Source organism: Phascolarctos cinereus, unplaced genomic scaffold (genome assembly GCF_003287225.1).
Source record: "Phascolarctos cinereus isolate Bilbo 61053 unplaced genomic scaffold, phaCin_HiC Scaffold_2;HRSCAF=192, whole genome shotgun sequence".
NCBI lineage: Eukaryota > Metazoa > Chordata > Mammalia > Diprotodontia > Phascolarctidae > Phascolarctos > Phascolarctos cinereus.
This window is the reverse complement of record NW_027555625.1, coordinates 271,212,897-271,234,536: the sequence shown is the minus strand read 5'-3', so window position 1 is coordinate 271,234,536 and position 21,640 is coordinate 271,212,897. Positions and strand designations below refer to the sequence as shown.

The window sequence follows — 21,640 nt, the reverse complement described above, 5'->3', positions numbered from 1 at the left end:
CATGCACAATGCTTTGCAAACCTTAAAGTGCTACATAAATGCTAGCCATTATTAGTGTCCTATTATATAATAATATTAATATCTAACATTTATTAAGTGCCTACTATAGGGCAGGCACTGTGCTAAGCACTCTATAATTATTAGCTCATTTGTGATCCTCACAAAAAATCTGGGAGATAGGTGCTATTATTATCCCCATTTTACAGATGGGGAAACTGAGGCAAATATGGGCTAAGTGACTTGCCCAGGGACACAGAGCTAGTAATTATCAGAAGCTGAATTTAAATTCAAATCTTGATTCTAGGCCTGATTCTATTTACTGTGCCACTTAGCTGCCCCACCGGAGACATTTAATTATATATTAAATATAACATCCTCCATTTGGCATTTAAAGCCCTTCACAATTTGGCTTCTCCTACCTTTCCAGTCTTATTCTACCTCCCCCTCACTCCCACACCCCACACACAGGCAGTGACGTAGAGACACTGGTCTCCCTGCTGTTCCTAAATGAGACACTCTGTATCTCTTGATTCTGGACATTTCCTCTGGCTCTTCCTCGAGCCTGGAATACTCTCCTTCCTCATCTCTGCTTTCTGGCTTCAAGTCCCACCTAAAATCCCACCTTCTAAAGGAAGTCTCTTGCAATCCCCCATAATTCTAGTTCTTTCCCTCTGTTGACAACTTCTAGTCTATGCTGTCAGCAGCTCACCTGTACATAGTTGTTTGCACGCCATCTCCCCTGTTAGACTGCAAGCCCCTTGAGGGCAGGTGCTATTTTTGCCTTTCCTTGTGTCCTTGGTGCTTAGCAGAGTGCCTGGCACACAGTAAATGCTGAATACATGTTCACTGCCTGACAGATGACAGGCCTGAATTATTGGGATGGCTCTAGGAGTCGGGCATTTGGGTACACTGAAATTTACCCTCTCTAAAACATCTAGCATGAGGTATTTGTGAGGAGACGGTTCTCCACGATTTGGCCACACTACTCATCTCCATGATGCCCAGCCCTCTGGCAATGCCTCTCCTGACTTAGGCCGGGCCTTTCTTGGCCAACAGACTGTGTTTCTGTCTCTGGGCCCACACTGGGCGCCTGTCCAGCTTAGTAGGACCTGCCTGGCACACAGTAAGTGCTTAATAAATGCTTGTTGACTCACTGACTCCCTACCTGGCACAGCCTTCCAGAACCCTGAGTCACCTCCCTGCTCTGATGAGGCATTAGAGGAGGAAGTCAGTGGAGGTTACCAAGGCAGAGGTGATTTCATAACAAAACACAAAGAGGGTGGGGACGTAGTGAGTACATGTGCCTTTGGGTTGCCAAATACTTTTCTTTTTTTTCCCCCATCTGTTATTTCATTGGTACAGGGTCCTCCCAGTGAGGGACATAACACAAATGCAGACCAGCATCTTCTGGTCCTGGAGAGTTGCTTAGGGGCATTGAGAAGAGTCAGAGCCGGGAAGAGTCAGAGACAAAACTCAAACCCAGGTCTTTCTGTCTCCTCTATCTACTTCACCACAACTCACCTTCATTTATTTAAGAAAACAAAATCAAGCCCGTCCCCCCTTCCCACTACTACCTTGCACTTACCTTGTAGAAGAAGTCGAACCTTTTGCTGAAAGAGAGAAAGAAAAAGCCATTCATTTACTATTCTTTACAAGGTTCCATTCTTATGACCTTTGCGCAGGAGGCAGGCAATGCCTCTCAGCACTTTCTAGAGAAACTTAGGAAAAAAAGACCAACCATACTTCTTTAAAGCCATACAGAGTTATTTTCTAGGACTGAGGATGGCAAGAAAGGAAAAGGAAACAGATATAAATAACACGGCTCATGTCTGCTGCCTCACGGTAGGGAAGAAGGAGCGGAGGGGCCCTGTTTGAGACCCCCTGCCTGAGGCTCTGCTGCCCACACAACCTTGGAACATAGCTTAACCCCTCTGCGGCTTAGCTTCCTCATTTGTACAATGAGGCACATGGACCTGGATGATGTCCAGAGTCTCGTCCAGTTCAAAATCCACGAAATTAGGAAATCTTGAGGTTTCAGGAGGCTCTCTAGGTTGGCTTTTCTTCCCCTTTAGAATCAGAGAGCAGGAGCCAAGCCGTCACAAGCAGGCAGCAGTGGCACGGAGGCCTGACCATTGTATTGGGAGATGAGAGTCCTGGGTCTGAATCCTAGCTCTTATGCTTCCAGGGTAAGCTGTTTTCCTCTCTGTGAGCCTCAGTTTCCCCATCTGTAAAATGAGACTAGGAGTAAAGGTTGATGGGAAGGTTGCAACAATCAAAGGAGGTCATATATGTAAAGTGTTCTGCAAACCATAAAGCATAATGATTACTATTTTACAGGAAATATCCCTAGTCTAAGCAACTTTAACTTGTCTGTTCAGAAGGCCCAATCTTTTGCCCGTTTTTGAGATGTAGCCTGGTCCTGTGGTACTACTAGGCTAGGCAGTAGCCTAGGTGGCTAGGGGTAGCTATGTGGCACAGTGGATAGAGCAGTGGGCTTGGAATCAGAAGATTCATCTTCATGAGTTCAAATCCTACCTCAGACAATTACTAGCTGGGCAAGTCACTTCACCCTGCTTGCCTCAGTTTCCTCATCTGTAAAATGAGCTGGAGGAGGAAATGGCAAACCACTCCAGTATCTTTGCCAAGAAAACCCCAAATGGGCTCATGGAGAGGTGGATATGACTATATGCAAAGAACCCAGGACGGAGATTCGTCAGACTGAGGACGTCTAGGGTCTGCCAGTGAATAGAATGTTAGTCAAGTCACTTCCTCTCTCTGTGGCCTCAGTTTCCCTCCTTTGCAAAATAGGGATCATAACACTCACAGGACTGTCATGAAGAAAGCACCGCGAGTTATTATAATGATTATTATTGCAGATTAGACTATAATCTGTAATAATATATAATGATGTATCAATATGTGATATGTTTACATCACATAATGATAGTCATATTATACATGGTATGGTAATTATTCTTATTATCATTACAAACACAATTAGTGTTGCTAAAGCATCAATAGGAGTGCCTAACAGAAACCGGAGTCCGTTGATTGTATGATATAATAACAACAACAATACTAATAACTAGCATTTATATACAATTTTAAGATCATTTGATCCTTACAATAGCCCTGTAAGGTAGGTGCTATTATTATCATTCCCACTTTACAGATGAAAAAACTGAGACTTGAGAGAGGTTTGGTGACTTGCCTAGGTTCATACAGCTAATGAAGTATCTGAGGCAAGATTTGAACTCGGGTATCCCTGAGTTCAAACATAGCATGGTGCAGTTGGACTAGACTGGAAATCAGGAGGCCTGGGTTCTAGGCCAGGCTCTTCCACCTATTTGCTGGGTGACCAAGTCCTCCAGCACTTAGCAAAGTGCCTGGCACCTAGGGAGCCCTCAATAAATACTTGTTGACTGACTCGGTTTCCCCCTTTGTAAAATGAGGGAGTTGGAATAAATGATGAGTAAGGTCCCTTCTGGGTCAACCACTCTACGGTCTTATCCCTCCATGCTCTAAAATTCCTTCTACCTACCTCTCACATCCCATGCTCTATGGTCTTTTTTTTGGCCTCCAACTCTAAGGTCTGTTTTTGCCTCTAGCCTTCTGTAATTTCCTCAGACCGAGAGGGACAGGGAACCTGACTCTCTGGACACAAGCTGGCCGACTTGTATCTGAGGATGCCCTGGGTACTCTCAGGCACAGGGGCCCCATCTGCACATCCTGCAGCCAGAGAGCCCACTCCACAAGTGAGAAAAGCTATACTCATGGCACCACAGGCCTGCTCTTCCTCTCTGCCTTCTAGCTGGGCCTCCTGAGGACAGGTTCTGAAGGGAAGGAGCGAAGGTAAAGGGTTGTTTCCAGCTCCTTTATCCAAAAAAGTTACACTTTACTAAAGAAAAGAAATAAATTTCCCAAGAACTGATAGGGAAAAAGCAACGGGTCATAAAATTTAGAGCTAGAAGGGATATTAGAGATATTCTAGTTCAGGGGTGGGGAACCTGTGGCCTCGAGGCCAGATGTGACCTTCTAGGTCCTCAGGGGCGGCCTTTTGACTGAGTCCAAGTTTTACAGAACAAACCCTTTTATTAAGGGGATTTGCTCTGTGAAGTTTGGATTCGGTCAAAGCGCTGCACTTGAGGACCTAGACGGCCACATGTGGCTTGAAGGCCACAGGTTCCCTACGCCTGTAGTCCAATCGCTGAGGTGACTAGGTGGGGCAGTGGATAGAGTGCCAGGCCTGGAGTCAGGAAGACTCATCTTTGTAAGTTCAAATCTGCCCTCAGACTCTTCCTAGCTGTGTGACCCTGGGCAAGTCACTTAACCCTGTTTGCCTCAGTTTCCTCATCTATTAAATGAGCTGGAGAAGGAAATAGCAAACCACTCCAGTATCTCTGCCAAGAAAACCCCAAATGGGGACACAAAGAGTTGGACAAGACTAAAATGACAGAATAACAAAATAACAAAGGATAAAACAATAGGATTTAGAGATCATCTAGTTTAATCCCGATATTTTTTTAGATTGGGAAACTGAGGACTTACATGAGGGTTAAATGACTTGTCCATGGTTTCACAGATACTAATTGAAAGCGGCAGGATTTGAACCCAGACTGTCTTAACTATAAGTTCAGCACCCCCTCTATTACACTAATTTGAACGGTTGAGTTTGCCAAGACTATAGATTCAAGTGCCAGTGTGCTGTAGGGGGAAAGAGCCCTAAATTTGGAATTAAAAAGGCCCCAGTCCTAGTTCCAACTCTGAGCCTCACAGGCAAATCACTTTGACTTGTTGGGTCTCAGTTTCCCCATGTATAAAATGAGGGTAATTATACTTGTCCTCCCACCTAATCGCGTTGTTGCGGGGAATCAACGGACAGTTCCCTCAAGCCCCTCACAACCCTCCAAAGTGTGATGTGTGTGAGCTATTACTGTGACTAGGCTCTGATGCAAAGTCACCTCCAGATTTTCTCCTCTGAGGGCAGACTGTCAAGCAGTACACGCTGCTATGGTGAAGGAAACATGCTGACCAGATGCCTTGTGTTCTGTGCAACTGACACCCAAACCGGAGTCTCCTTGATGCACCTGCAGCTGAATTCTCCTAATTTTACAGTCCCTGTGTCTGACCAGCCGCAGCGTAAATCTATACTGCAGGCTGGGGTCACACAACATGCTGTATGTGCTTTTTTTGCTTGATTCCTCACAGGCCTAGGAGGTAGGCAGCACAAGCCTTACACTCCTTCCTGCCCCCATTTGTCACAGGAGGATATGGAGGCTCAGAGAGCTCTCCCAGCTGGTAAATATCGCTGGCCAGGCCTCAGATCCAGATCTTCTTACTCCAACAAGTCACCACACTGCCTCCAAGTAGCAAAAGAAATGGATTATTGAGGTCAGAATGCCTTCTGAAAACTTAACACCCAAAGGGTATCTTTGATAGGAAAGGAGGAAATCTCAGGGTCACAAGACAGATGCTCAAGCCCGTCGGCGACTGCACAGGCCACAACTCACAATCCAATGAGTGGATATCCTGCCATTCTAGGATGCCGCCAGCTGAACGGCCCGAGGAAAGCTTAGTGACCTTGGACAAACTGTTTCTTCTCCTTGGGCCCCATTTCTACATCTGCTAAATGAGGGGAGGTTGGATGAGATGACCTCCAAGGTCTTTTCTAACTATATGAATTTTACATTATCCATACCAACATCTGATGTTACAAGTTCCCTTCTATTCTCAACATCTCAGATTTAAAGGGAAATAACTTCCAATGACAATCTAGGTTTCAACATTCCATATTTTATAGCCTCTTCCAATGCTGACACTTTATGATTTTTTTTTTACTATATTTGTGATTTCATCAGTATAGGGAATTCCCAGGAGGGTAGTTTCCTCTACCAATGCAGATTGGCAATTTTTCTGTAACATATAAGCTCAGAAAGCTGCCTGGGACAGGAGAGGCCAAGTTCTAAGACCATAGGTTACAGAACAACTGTTTATTTGCACTGATCAAAGGGCATAGAGGGGCTCCTCTCCAGGAATGGTCTATACCAAGAAAATCAGAGGTCTAGATTTTTTTTTGTTTGTTTTTGTTTTTGCTTTTTGATGGCAATTGGGGTTAAGTGACTTGCCCAGGGTCACACAGCTAACAAGTGTCAAGTGTCTGAGGTCAATCTGAACTCAGGTCCTCCTGACTCCAAGGCCAGACCTCTATTCACTGCGTCACCTAGCCCCCCAGATTTTAAAAAGAAAAAAGATCTATGCTTTTGAACAAGAAAAATGAAAGGGGAAATCACACTTACCTTTTTTCTGTTTGGCTCGGATGAGGTAGATGGTGGCAATCAGCAAAGCCGCCAGCACAATACACACTATCCCCACTGCAATAAAGATGTTCTGGGATCCAGGCTCTGAAATGAGAACGCTTGCAGGAATTACAGGAAGCAGGTGTTCCATGTATGCAAAAAAAAAAAAAAAAGGAGATGCTTCTTTATATTAAATAAGAGTCATTAACCAGTAGCATCTGGATGGGTGTTTTCAGATGCTCTAAGATGTGCGGGCAGATTTACTGGGCTAAGCACATATTCCCATACAGACAGTAAGAGGATGAAGAAGAAATGATGTAAATCTTTCGTGGGAATGTTTTTTAAGTCATCAGTTTTTAAAAAGAGACAGCATGGGGTAGTGGATAGAGTTGGCCTCAGAGTAAGGACGACCTGGTTTCAAATCCTGCCTCTGACAAATGCTGGCAGGGTGACTCTAGGGCAGATCACTGAAACTTCCAGCACCTCCAAGCAACTATTTGCATAACTGCAAAGCAGGGGCCAACCTGCACTAACGGAGTGAGTTTCTTAAACCAATGAAATCACAAGTTTGGCTCCAAAAAGAAAAAAAAAAAAGCTGTCCCTGAGCAGGCCAGGGCAAGTACTTCATCTCCCGGCAAGCCGTGGCTTGATCCCAACCCTCCAGTCTTTCCCAACATTCTGCAGCCTCAATCACTTCCCCCCAGTTTCAACCTGTCCCTACGTACCAGTTCTTTCCCCATGGCTTTCAGCACACCCAAGTCTGCCCCACAACTTTAAAAACTGTCACTAAACCCTTTTCATTGTTGCTTTTCAGTCCTATCCAACTCTTCGTGAGCCCATTTGAGGTTTTCTTGTCAAAGACACTGGAGTGGTTTGCCATTTCCTTCTCCATCATTCCAGATGAGGAAACTGAGGCAGACAGGGTTAAGTGACTTGCCCAGGGTCACACAGTGTCTGAGGCCAGATTTGAACTCAGGAAGACAGATGAGTCTTCCTCACTCCAGGCCTGATGCACTATGCACTATGGTACCACCTAGCTGTCCCACTAAGCCCTACCACTCAAACTATTGTCCTGTATCTCCTCCTTTTCTCAGCAAAACTCCTAGAAAAAAGTTGTCTCCACCCACTGCCTTCACTTCCTCTCCTCCTTTCTCATTTACTTTCTCAATTCTTTGGATTCTGGCTCCTGCTTTCATCACTCTACTGAAACTGCTTTCTCCAAAGTTAACCAATGTACCAAATCTGGTGGTTTTTAACTCAGTCTTGCCCCATCTGGATCTATCTGTTGCATTTGACCTCACTGACCTACCCTCTCCTTCTGATAGCGTCTGTTCTCTGAGTTTTTGTGGTACTACTTTCAGGAAGGAAGCTCTCCTATCTGTCTCTGCTCATTCCCTCTCAGCCTTTTTCCAGCTTATCATCCATATCATGGACGCCCCTTCACTATGGGTGTTCCTCAAGGTTCTGTCCTGGGTCCTCCTCTCTTATCCCTCTCCATTCTCTATCAGTAACCTCATTAGTTTCCACAGATTTAACTATCATCTATACCGATGACATGTATTATCTCTCTTTATCTCCATCTTCATATCTACCTCTCTCTCCAAACCCAGTCTCTCCTCTGAGCTTCAACACAGTATCACCAATTGCCTATTGGACATTTAATCACCAATTGCCTACTGGACATTTAAACTGGCTATTCCAGAGATATCTTTTTTTTTCCCCCCAGCATTAAGTGACTTGCCCAGGGTCACACAGCTAGTAAGTGTCTGAGGCTGAATTTGAACTCAGGTCCTCCTGACTCCAGGGCTAGTGCTCTATCTACTGTGCCACCTAGCTGTCCTTCCCCTACCTCCCCAACCAGAGACATCTTAAATTCAACCCGTCCAAAACTAAACTCATCATCCCTTCAACCCTCCCCACTTTGAAACTTTCTTATTTCTGTTGAAGGCCACATCATCCTCCCAGTATCTCAGGTCCAGAACCTTGGCATCACTCTCACCTCCTCACTCTCTCTCACTCCCTATGTCCAATGTTACCTTTTCACCTCCACATCTCTTACATCTGACTACTTCTCTCCATGCACACAGTCACCCTTATCCATTCCTACCTAGATTACTGTAGCAGTCTCTTAATTTATCTCCCTACCTCAAGGCTCTCCCTACTCTAGTCCATCCCCAACACTGTTTGCAGAGTAATTTTCCTTAAGCACAGATATGACTGTGTCACTTCTCAATTTAATCAATTCCAATGGCTTCCTATTGATTCCCCCCACCTGTCAGTCAACAAACATTTATTAGTACCTATTACATGCTGGACACTGTGCTAAGCAGTGGGGACACAAAAAAAGGCAAAAGATGGTCCCTGCCCTCAAGGAGTTCACAACACAATGAAAGAATCATAGCTAGCATTTACATATTGCCTACTTTGGGTCAGGCCCCGCACTAAGTGCTTTACAAATGTTATCTCATATGATTCTTACAACTCTGGGAGGTAGGTGTCATCATGACCTCCATTTTATAGTTACTGCTCTCCCTCTCAGACTATCTTGTATTCATCAGTTTTGCATAAATTTCTGTTTCTTCACCTTATACTTCTGCTGCACATATTTACATATATACTGGCTACATCCCCCATCAGAACGTAAGCTCGTATGAGTGGGGATCGCCTAGTACAATGACTGGCACGCAGTGGGCACTTGGTAAACACTCGTTAACTCACTAACTGATTGCTTTGCCTGTGAAATGCAGATAACAGTACTTTGCATTCAGGATAATTTATATAAAGTATAATGTAAGATTCCTGAGGGTAGGGTCTGGTTTTTTGTTTGTTTTAATATTTTGTTTTAGTAGTATATATTACAGGCCTTGTACATTTTGTATGCTTGCTATTTTAATAGTAGCCCTAAACTGGAAACTAAAGGACTGCCCACCTCCTGGGAATAGCTAAACAAATTACAGTACCTGAATATAATGCAATTACAAGGGAAACAATTATCTGGGGGGGAAAATTCTTGTAGCAAATTTGAGAAAGGTTGCAAGACTCTCAGCTCTTTCTGTTGCACCACTGTAGCACGGGACTAAACATCAAAAGAAATGTCTTCGTGATGCTATTAACTTCCTACATTATCTTGGGCAAAACACTTCCCCTAGCTGGGCCTTAGTTTCTCTCTCTGTAAAATAACAGAATTGGATTAGGATAGCTAAGGTTCTTTCCATTTTTAACATCCTATGTTCTAAAGTCCCTTCTTGCTCCAAGATTTAAAAAATTCTCTTTCCACATATGCATGTGCACTGCTTCCCCCATCCCCATTCCCCAACCTCGTAGGGATTCTGAGCAAATATTATCTGTTAGAGGATATAGATCTAAACTAGGGATAGATAACCCCAGATCTCAAGAATATGTAAGGAGCATCACGGTCTAGTGGATGGAGTTTTGGACTTGGAGCCAGGAAAATCTGAGTTCAAATTCTGCCTCTGACACTTGTGTGACCCGGAGAAAGTCTCAGCCTTGGGATCCTCACCTAGAAAATGAAGGGGGTTGGATATGACGGTCCCTTCTAGCTCCAAATCTATGATCCTATGTTCTTTGTGTGTGTAGTTCTTCTCTTTTTTTAGACATTCATTTTTAAATTTTGAGTTCCAAATATTCTCCCTTTCTCCAGTCCCTCCCTCACCCACTGAGCAGACAAGTAATAGGATACCCATTATATTTCCATATTAGGTATGTAAAGAAAAAAAAAGCAAGAAAAATAAAATGGAAAATATATGCTTCGATTTGCATTCAGAGTTCATCTCTCTGGAGGTGGATAGCAGGAGTCCTTTGGAGTTGCCTTGGATCATTGTGTTGCTAAGAATAGTTAAATTGTTCACAGCTGATCATTCACAATAATTGCTATTGCTATGTACAATGTTCTGCTCACTTCATTTTGAATCAGTTCATATAAGTTTTCCCAGGTTTTTCTGAAATCAGCCAGCTCGATATTTCTTATAGCATAATAGTATTCTATTATAAGCATATACCACAATTTCAGTCAGTCATTCCTCAACTGACGGGCACCCCCTTAATTTCTAATTCTTTGCCACCACAGAAAAAGCTGCTACAAATATTTTTATACAAATAGGTCTTTTTCCTTTTTCTTTGATTTCTTTGGGATACAGATGGGTCTGCACAGTTTTATAGCCTTTTGGGCATATTTCCAAATTACTCTCCAGAATGGCTGGATCAGTTTACAACTCACATTAGTGTCCCTATTTTCCCACATCCCCACCAGCATTTGTCATTTTCCTTTTCTGTCATGTTATCAATCTGATAGGTATGACAGAGTTGTTTTAATTTGCATTTCTCTAATTATTAGTGATTTAGAGCATTTTTTGTGTGCATTGATTGCATTTGATTGCAATGATTTCTTTCTCTGAAAACTGCCTATTCAAATCTTTTGACCATTTATCAATTAAGGAATGATTCTTACTTTTATAAATTTGGTCCAGTTCCCTATATATTTGAGAAACGAGGCCTTTATCAGAGAAACTTGCTGAAACCTACTCTCCCCCAGTTTCCTGCTTTCTTTCTCATTTTGGCTGCACTGATTTTGTTTATATAAGACCTTTTTAATTTCAATAAAAAATAAATAATCAAAATTATCCAGTTTATCTCCCGTGATCTCCTCTACCTTTTGTTTGGTCATAAAATCTTCCCTTATTCATAGATCTGACAGGTAGCTTTTTCCATTCTCCCTTACTTTGCTTATGATATCATCCTTTATGTCTAAATCATGTACCTATTTTTGACCTTATCTTGATATATGCTGTGAGATATTGGTCTATGCCTAGTTTCTGCCAGACTGCTTAACAATTTTACCAGCAGTTTTTGTCAAACAGTGAGTTCTTGCCCCAATAACTTGAATCTCTGAGTTTATCAAATACTAAATTACTATGGTCATTTACTTCTGTATATTGTGTCCCTAATCTATTCCACTGATCAACCACTCTGTTTCTTAGCCAGTACCAGATTGTTTTGACAATTAACATTTTGTATTATAGTTTGAAATCTGGTATGGTTTACCTGCCTTCCTTTACATTTTTTCCACTGTTTCCCTTGATATTTTTAACATTTTGTTCTTCCAGGGGCAGCTAGGTGGCGCAGTGGATAGAGCACTGGCCCTGGAGTCAGGAGGACCTGAGTTCAAATCTGGCCTCAGACATTTACTAGCTGTGTGACCCTGGGCAAGTCACTTAACCCCAACTGCCTAAAAAACAAAACACAAACAAACAAACATTTTGTTCTTCCAGATGAATTTTGTTATTCTTTTTACAAGTCTCATAAAGTAATTCTTTGGTAGTTTGACTGGTATGGCACTAAATAAGTATATTAAGCTAGACAGAATTGTCATTTTATTATATTGGCTCAGCCTACCCATGAGCAACTACTATTTCTTCACTTGTTTAGTTCTGTTTTTATTTGTGTGAAAAGTGTTGTGCAGCACTACCCTGATGAATTGTTATAAAGCTATAATGTTATGCTCTTTCAAAGGCATAACATACTCATAAAAATAACAATAACTAATATTTCTATTGCACCTACTATATGCCAGGCACTCTGCTAAGTCTCTCATTAGATCCTCACAACAACCCTGGGAGCCAGGTGTTATTATTATCCTCATTTTACAGATGAGGGAAACAGAGGTTAAGTGATTTGCCCAGGGTTGCACAACTAATAAATGTCTGAGGCTGGATTTGAACTCAAATTTTAATAACTCCAGGCCTGGCACTCTATCCACTGTGCCATCTAGCTTCCTTATACTACCACACAGAAGCATGTGACATGCTGCTTTGATTCTCTATAATAAATTAAGTATTAAAACTGTGGTAAAAAGCAATTATGGTAGACCTTTGATAATGACACTGGTAAATTCTGTTTCTTACCCCCCAAAATGAAGGAATGAACGAAGAATTTATTAAGTGCCTACTGCATGCCAACACCATGTGCCTACTGTGCTAAGCACTTCACAATATTATCTTATCTGATCCTCAGAACAATTCTTTGAGTTATAAGTCCAGTGTTCTATCCAATGCACAAGCTAGCTGACATTCTGGAATACTGCAATGAACTCTGGGCAAAGGATCAAAGGCCCAGATTTGGTTCAGGCTCTGTTACTTACTAGCTATAAATAACAAGTCATGGGGCAAATGACTTGGGCAAGTCATTTCTTGGTCACTGCCCCACCACAGGGCAGGGTGATCATGAGGACCACAGGAAACAACTGGTCTGAAAGAGCTTTGTGAACTAAAAAGTCTTTGTACCCATGTGAAGGATGATACTAATGACAATTTGATCACCATCTTTGGTCAGGTCAGCTATGGTGGGTTTGAATGGACCACAGGACTGGACCCATTCTGATTATTTCCACATCTAGCAGCAGAGAGCTAGAATCTCCTTATGAAAGCAAAGATGAACTCACCTGATTCTTTTTTATCCATAGTCTCGGAAGCGGAGGGGGATGTAATTGTTTTACTGGCATTGATTAGAAGCTGGGAATCATGCAACACCTGACAAATGATCTCCTGGGATTCCTTTGGTACGGTTGTGTTGACTAGGAGTGAGATGTTGAGGCTGTAGGTGCCGTCTTTGTTCTCTGTGGGATCGGATGTCTGCTCATTTCTAATCATCACGCCATTCTTTAGCCAGGTGACATTCACAGCTTGGGGGTAGAACTTGTTCACATGACAGGTGATATTGGTGGCATTCGTGGAAAGTGTTGAAGAAGAAATGTCCACTTTAGGCACAACTAGAACAAAATGCAAAGCCTTTAGGTTAACCAAGTGAAGACCTGTCTCTCTCCTGTCCTTTGGGTCATTACAGAGCCACAGGGAAAGGAGCAGGAATAATCAAGGACCCGGCAATAGGTACCCTTGGGTTTAACTGGGGAATACCTAACATCAGGGGCAATAGAGTCTCCCATTAGACTGTAAGCTCCTTGAGGGCAGGGACTGTTTTTTTTTTTCCTGTATCCCCAACACCTAAGCAGAGTGCCCTGTACATCATTTGTTGCAAATGTTTCTTGCCTCGAATTCACTGAAAACCACTAAAAATGGAGTCTATCCCTCTCCCTCACTTGCCCATTTCCTTCTCAAAGCTCCAACTTTATTCATTTGGGCTGCTTTTCTTGAGTGTACAGAAAGTATAACACGTTCCTCAAAGTGGGACTGGATTTGCAGAGACGCAAGACACTAAGTTTCTTGTCCTAGCTCCGATGACCTGCTTTCCTCAACACCAGCACAAAACACAAGAGATTTGTAGCTGAGGAGAATTTCTTCTTCAGGGATGAACAGAGAAGGTAACAATCCCCCTTTCTAGGATTATACCAGACTGTTGAGGACTTAAAGAAAACAAACACAGCTCATGCTCACAGGGAACTGATCTAGTTGTGATATGATATCAAAGCCAATGGCTCAAAAAGAACATGCCCAGTCTGTGACATGGCCACCCCGTGTCCCTCTCTTCTTGTCCTTAGGATATTCAAAGACAGATGTGAAGTCCAACCAAGATCTGGTCATCTCTGTCAGGGGTGCAGATTGACCTTGCTCTTGAACATGGGGCTTACTTTGTGTATTATGCTCAGGAAGTGAACCCTTAGTACAGGCATCAGCTGAGAGCAAGCAGACCCCAGACAACCTTAAAGACACCAATCATGGAAAAGCTTAAGGAAGGAGGTGCTCAGCACTTAGAATAATAGGTATCAGTCACTTTGTTTCTGTCTACAGAAACTTGGCTGGAAAGGGCCAAGTATGATCACATAGTCCTTGGAGGCATTTGTACCCTGAGTCTGATTTCTCATAGATGCTAGCCCTTGCCACACCCCTCCTACAGTTAATCAATCAATCAACAAACTTTAATTAAGCACCTATCATATGCCAGGCCCTGTGCTAGATGCTTTGACTACAAATACAAAAGCGAGACAGTGCGCCCCTTCTACGAGGGGAATACAATACATTCACACAAGCTATCCACAAAATAAACGCATTGATGAAAGGCAGCACAGAAGTGGAAGGTGGAATGTTGGGTATGGAACAAATAGCCCAGTTTGGCTAGAGCCAAGAATACAAGAGGAAGTGTAATAAAGCCAACTGGAAAATTTGGGGGGAGCCAGATTGGGAAGAACCTTAAAATGCCAAATACAGGAGTTTCTATTTCAACCTTAAGGCAATTGGGAGTCATTAGAAGCTTCCCATGGCTAGACCTGTGCTACAGGAATATTACTTTTGAAGGATGGATTGGAAAAGGGGAAAAAATAGAGAGAGGGAAGACAATTAGGAAGCCAGTGCCAAAGACTGGGTAAGAGATGAAGGGGACCTGGATTATGATATTAATGACATGAGTAGACAGAATAGTTAGTCAATAAATATTTATTAAGCATCTACTATGTGGTAGGCACCATGCTAAGCACTAAAGTGATGAATGTGAGATTTGGAAATGGAATTGACAAGCCGTGGCATAAGAAAGGCAGTGAGTAGAATGGACTGCATCCCATAGGTCAAGAAGAGTAAAGAGTCAAGGATGAGTCCTACATGCCTGGGAGAATGGTGGTCCCCTCAATGGGAACAGAGAAGTTCAGAGGAGAGATAGGACTAGGAAGAAAGATAATGAGTTCTGTTTTAGACACAGTGAATCTGAGATACCTACAGGCGATGCAGGGAGAGATGTTAAGTAGGCAGTTTGGAGATTCAGGACAAAGTCTCAAGATGAAGGTGAAGAGAGAGATGAAGGTTGGATGTGTAGATTTTGGAGGCATTTACATAGAGATGATAGTTGAATTTATGGGAACAGATAAGATCACTAAAAAAGAGTGTAGGGATAGAAGAGGATAGCCCTATGATACACCCATGCATAGATGGGCAGAGGCGGAAAAACCTATGAAGGAGAAAAGGAAGTTCCATCTGACAGGTAGGAAAACAGCCATAAAAACCCAGGAAGCAGAGTGTCCAGAAAGGCTTGGATGGCAGTGTCAAATACTGCAGAGAGGTTAAAAAAAAAAAAGGATGGGAACTAAGAAAAGGCAGACAGATCTAGCTATAAAGAGATCCTTGGTGACCTTGGAGAGAACAGTTGCAGTCAGGTGGTGAGGTTGGAACAGGGCAGTAGTGGAACAAGTGATGGGGAAAAGCTAATAATGGAAATTCTACTATCAAGGGTTGAAAAGTGAGAGGTAGGAGAGAAACTGAAAGCAGTGAAATGGCTTTTTTCTAAGAATTTGGCTGTGAAAGGGTATAAAGACTGTGAAAAGAAGGAGAGACATGGGATGATAGCTTGAGGGGATGGTAAGGTCAAATGAAGGTTTTTAAAAGAATGGGAAAGATGTGAGCATATATGAAGACAGCAAGGAAGGAGTCAGTGGGGATGCAGAGGTTGAAAATTCAGGAGTGAGAGGGAAGGAGCAAAGGGACAAGCACCCAAAGGAGGCAGTACGGGATGGGATCAAGGCTACAAGAAGAAAGTTTGCTGGTGGCAGAGAGAACACCCAGCTTGTCCTCTAAGAATAGAGGAGAGCCTGGGGATGATGCTAAGGTGAATTGAAGTATGGAAGTGAAGATGAGTGGAAGTGTGTGACGGATGGCTTCAATTTTGTTCAGTGCAGCATGAAATAAGGTCTTCTGCTGAGTGGAAACAGGGAAGTCAGAGTACAGGTGAACTGAAGGAGAAGAGGAAGTCCGATGGAGTTGATCAGGGAACAGGAAAAGAAGTGATAAGCAGCAATGAGTGCCAAGTAGAGACTGGGCGACACTCAAGGTCCCAGACAGCACAGTTGTGTGGCATCTTCTAGAGGTGCTTGGTAGGAGAGAAGGCGGTAAGGGGGGAAAAACATAGAGCTGGGGTTTGGGAAAGGCTAAGCAAAGACAGGACAGTGGGACAGGGGCTTCAAAGGTCAATGGCAGTGTAAGGTTGAACTGGCTAACTAAAGGCGTTTTGGAGGGGAAAGGAGGGGAAACGAATCAAGACCACAGCAAGGATGACGGCCTGGGAAATCAGGGAAGGGGTCACGGTAAAATCAGTGATACTTCATCCAATAATAATAGCTTGTATTTATTTATTTTTTTGGGGGGGGGTGAGGCAATTGGGGTTAAGTGACTTGCCCAGAGTCACACAGCTAGTGAGTGTTATGTGCCTGAGGCCAGATTTGAACTCAGGTCCTCCTGACTCCGGGGCCGGTGCTCTATCCACTGTGCCACCTGGCTGCCACTATATATCATTTTAAGGTTTACAAAGCACTTATATATAAATATTATCTCATTTGCTCCTCACAACAATCCTGGGGGATAGGTGCCATTACAATCACCAGTTAAGGAGGAAACTGAGGCAGAGTTTAAATGACTTGCCCAGGGTTAGTTACCCAGTTAGTTAGTAGTTAGTTAATAGTGTCTGTGGCCAAATTTGAATTCAGGTCTTCCTGACTCCAAGTCCAGCACCCTATCCACTGCACTACCCAGATGCCCAGTATAAGCATTTTTATGCTCTTAGCCCAACTCAATTTTGCTACCTTTGAAGGAACCTCTGTATAATATGAAACAGCAGCTACATGGCAAAAGGCAGCTAGATGGTACAATGGATAGAGTACTGGGCCTGGAGTAGTACTCCAGGAAGTACTCCTCTTTCTGAGTTCAAATTTTGTTTTAGATGCTTACTAGCTACGTGACCCTAAGAAAGTCACTTAACCCTGTTTACCTCAGTTTCCTCACCTGCAAAACGAGCTGGAAAAGAAAATGGTAAACCATTCTAGTATCTTAGCCAAGAAAACCCCGCATGGAATCACAGAGAGTTGGACACTACTGAAATGCCTGAAAAAACATCAGTGTAACATGCAACACAGGCCCTAGGCACAGGTACGAACCCCTTCTACATTTCTCACCCTCTGTCTCCTTTGTTGCAATCTCAGGCAGATTTGGTTTCCTTACAGGGATCTTAGGGTCAATTACCTTTATAAAGACAGAGTTCACTCTCTGTATCTATAAGATCCTTAACATTTATCTTCCCTGTAAAGCAGCAAGGAAAACAATGAGCGTAACTGCTTGCCTGCTGCCTTGACTGATATATTTCCATTGGAAGCTCTGTGTAGTCAGTGGAATCTGAGATCCCCCAGTCCTATCACAACACTAAAACTGCCCTTTCCTCACCCACTGAGGCTCACGAGTCAAATCTTTTCTTGATACGACAATCCTTTGTGTGGGCATGAGGCACCTAGGAGGCACAGTGGATAAAGCACTGGGCCTGGAGACAGGAAGACGAGTTCAAATCTCGCTGCAGATACTTAATGTGTGACTCTGGACAAGTTAGTTTGCCTTATTTTCCCCAATTATAAAATAAGGATTATTATAACACCTATCTCAGAGATTGTTGTAAGGGTTAAGTAAGATAATATTTGTAAAGTGCTTAGCACAGTGCCTGGCACATAGTGGGATCTTTACAAATGGCTTCCCCTCTCTTTCCCCTTATCCTCACTAGCTGCCAGGTAGCTGTAACTCTCATACCTGGAATTCCTACCCTGTAGCCATTTCCTTATCAGCCACCATGCAGAGTAGCAGGCACACACTTCCAACTCCCTTCTCTTTCCAGTTCAATCAATCAAATCAATCAGCCTCCATGGCTACATGTGTTGTCTCCCATATTAGAATGTAACCTTCTTTGAGGACAGGGGCTATCTTGGCTTTGGTATTTGTGGACCACTCCCTCCTCTCTAGCTTAGCATATATACTTGGCTCACAGTAAAACTTAATAAATGAGTCTTCCTTCATTCTTCTAACCCAACAATAATAATGGCTTGTATTTCCCTAGGGCTTTATGATTTATACATCATCTTTTTCATCACAGATCTGAGATAGGTAGTGCAAATATTAGTATGCCCACTTTTAATGCGGAAATAGTATCAGAAAGGTTAAATGTCTTGCCCAGTGTCAAACAGCTGGCCAACAGCAGGCCTTGACCCAAGTCTTCTGACTCCTCTTTCCCACAATGCCATACTCCTCTTCCTCCTTGTCTTCCTCCTTTGTGGCGCTCTGAGGGCAGAGGCCTTGGTGGCATATGTCTCACTCTGATGCTGCCAGGAACTCCATCATCCACTGTTGTCAGGGTATCATGGTAGGATCACAAGTCTTGGAATCAGATGACCTGAGTTTGAGCTCCATCTCTAAAACTTAGGAGGTGAGTGACCTCAAGGAAATCACTTTAGATTTCTAAACTTTTAGTTTCTCATTTAAAAAATGGGGATCATTAACATTTGCACCTTCACAATGAGAGGAATGTCCTGGGAGCTCTCAGTGGATTAGGAGCTGTTATTATTGCCATTATGTAAAGGGTGATCTCAGGAGGCAGAATCAGGGACTGCTATGAGTGAGGGATAAGGATATATGGGAAGTCAGTTCCCAGGACTGAACCTCAGATGATTATATTTGGGCTTTACGGTTAATAGCTAAGGGTCAACCTTCTAAGGCAACTCTGGATCAAACCAGTCAGTGAATGAGCATTTATTACATGTCTATGCTGTGCCAGATACTGTGCTAAGACCTGGAGATAGAAAGAAAGGCGGAAGACAGTCCCTGCTCTCAAGGAGCTCATAGTCTAATGAGGGTCAGGCCTCTGCTCCAGAACGAATTCAGGAACACAGGGTAGGAAGCAGGGAATGTTCCCAGTGCAAAGGTTCACCTACCTCGGATAACGTCTGACAGATTCTTTGTCCCTCGAAGAGGAGTTTGTAACGTGGTGTGATTCACCTTACAGATGACCTCGGAATGGATGTCGCTAGCTTCTAGTTTCACCTGTACAACACTGGTGACGTTGTAGGAGACACTATCACCCTGAGGGAGAACTGTGGTCTGGTGGCTAGGGATCTCATTCCCATTTTTAAACCATTGCAGGGTAATGTCTCGGGGAGAGAAGCCATATGAGTTACAGGTGAAATTCTCTGTGTGCTCAGTATTTACTCTCTTCTGGGGGCCGGACACCACAGGTACAGAAGGTTTGGCTGGACATAGAAACAATTAATAAACATGATGAAATGAAAGTCCTAAATAAGTTAATAAAAATACCAAATTAACACAAAAGAATCATCACCAATGCCCAGTCTCTTAGCTGCTCCCTTAAATTATTGCTACCTGGCTTCATCTTAATACTCTATTTATACTACTTTCTTAATACTCTATTAATACTACTTTTCAGAAAAAAAGGGTTTTTTTAACTATACAGTAGAAAATAGCAAGAACGTGAGTCCGCCAATGCCATAAATTTCACTTATATAAAACTTCTTTATTGAGAGTGTCAGAGGAAGGAAAATATACTTACGTCTCCTCAATCCTATTCAGCTAAACACAGTGGAAAGAACACTACCTCTGGAGTCAGAAGACCTAGATTCAAATCCTCCATCTGTTTACTACTCATATAACTTTCCACAAGTCACTTAACCCCCTGAGCCTCCATTTTTTCCTCTATAAAATGAAGGTCTTGGACTAAACAGCTTCTAAGATCTTCTCCAGATCTCAACCCACAACCCTGTGATCTCGTGTCTCTCCTCTCACTAAATTTCTTGGAAAAGCTGCCTAAAGCCAGAGAGGCCAATATTCTATAGGGCCTATACCTCAAAGAGGTTGAAGAAAGAGGGAAAAGGATCCCACATATTTATTGAAGTCATTTTTGTGGAGGATAAGGGGGTATGCATTAATTGGGAATGACTGAACAAATTGTGATATGTGATGGAATACTATTGTACCATAAGAAATGATGAAGAGTCAACTGGGGAACAAATGAATGAGTTGTGGTATATGATTGTGGTATAAGAAACGATGAAGGGTAGCTAGGTGACACAGTGGATAGAGCACCGGCTCTGCAGTCAGGAGGAGCTGAGTTCAAATCCGGCCTCAGACACTTGACGCTTACTAGCTGTGTGACCCTGGGCAAGTCACTTAACCCCATTGCCTAGCCAAAAATAAAGAAAGAAGAAAAGAAAGAGAGAAAGAAAGAAGGAAGGAAGGAAGGAAGGAAGGAAAGAAAGAAAGAAAGAAAGAAAGAAAGAAAGAAAGAAAGAAAGAAAGAAAGAAAGAAAGAAAGAAAGAAAGGATGAGTAGAATGCTTTCTGAACACCTAAAAAAATTTATATGAACTGATGCAAAGTGAAGTAAGAGGAATCAGAAGAACATCGTACAAAGTAACAGCAATATTGTAAGGATAGTCAACTATGAAAGACTTGGCTACTCTAATCAAGATAATGATGCAAGACAATTCCAAAGGACTCATGATGAAAAATACTATCCACCTCCAGAGAGAGAAATGCTGAACTCTGAATACAGATTGAAACATACTTTTAAAATTTTATTTGTGTGTGTGTGTGTGTGTGTGATTTTTTTTTGTTTTGCTTTTGCAACATGGCTAATGTGGAATGTTTTCCATGACTTCACATGCATAATTGATATCATATTGTTTGCCTTCTCGAGGAGTGTGGAAGGGGCAGTAAGGAAGAAAAGAATTTGGAACTTGAAATTTTAAAATTTTAATGTTAAGATTTTTTAGACAAGTAATTGAGAAATATTTAGTGAAATAAAAATATATTTAAAAAAAAGAAATTATGAAGAGGATGGAAAGGGGAAGAGAAAAAAAACCATTTATATAGCACCAACTATGTGCCAGGCACTATGCTAAACACTTTTTATAAATATCATCTCATTTAATGTCTCACAACAACCCTGTGAGGAAAGTGCTATTATTATCCTCATTTTATAGATGAGGAAACTGAGGCAAACAGAGGTGAAGTGACTTGCCCAGAGTCACAAAGTTAGTAAGTGTCTAAGGCCCAATGGTTTCAGAGAAACATGAGAAGACTGGTATGAACTGATTCAGAGTGTAGGGAGCAAAACTAAGTGAATGATTTCCAAAATAACAGCATTGGAAAGACAAATAACTCTTAGAGACTTAAGAACTCTGAATAATTCAGTGAGCAATCACAATCCGAGAGGACCAGTGAGGATGCAGGCTACCCATCTCCTAACAGAGAACTGATGGACTCAAGATACATAATGAAATATATTTTTTCAGATACTGTCAATATGGGGATTTTTGTGGAGTATTTTTGCTTGATGCATATTTATTGTAAGTGTTTCTCCCTTCACGCCCCTGAGAATGGGAAGTTGGAAGTGAGAGGCAGAGAAAAAAAATGCCTGTTAACTGAAAAAAGTAAAATAAAAGTTACACAAAAAGGGGGAAAAAAGTCTGTCTATAAGTGCTGCCTATATTTCCTGGTCACTCATAATGCTCTAAAACCTACAGAATCTCAGTTTGAAGGATACTTTAAGATGATTTAGGCCAAACCC

General features: G+C 42.4%; 1 protein-coding gene across 4 annotated transcripts in view; it reads right to left on the bottom strand.

Annotated features, from left to right (window-relative positions):
- Window positions 1–21,640, bottom strand: part of LOC110193727 (tyrosine-protein phosphatase non-receptor type substrate 1) — an 85,960-nt gene that overhangs the window by 11,971 nt on the left and 52,349 nt on the right. For all 4 annotated transcript variants that reach the window (XM_020965714.2, XM_020965715.2, XM_020965716.2 and 1 more), the window contains 4 exons: window positions 18,991–19,305; window positions 12,754–13,080; window positions 6,297–6,401; window positions 1,586–1,610 (listed from right to left, as the gene is read on the bottom strand). In XM_020965714.2, coding sequence (XP_020821373.1) covers window positions 1,586–1,610; window positions 6,297–6,401; window positions 12,754–13,080; window positions 18,991–19,305 — 772 coding nt within the window. The remainder of the gene's footprint in view (window positions 1–1,585; window positions 1,611–6,296; window positions 6,402–12,753; window positions 13,081–18,990; window positions 19,306–21,640) is intronic.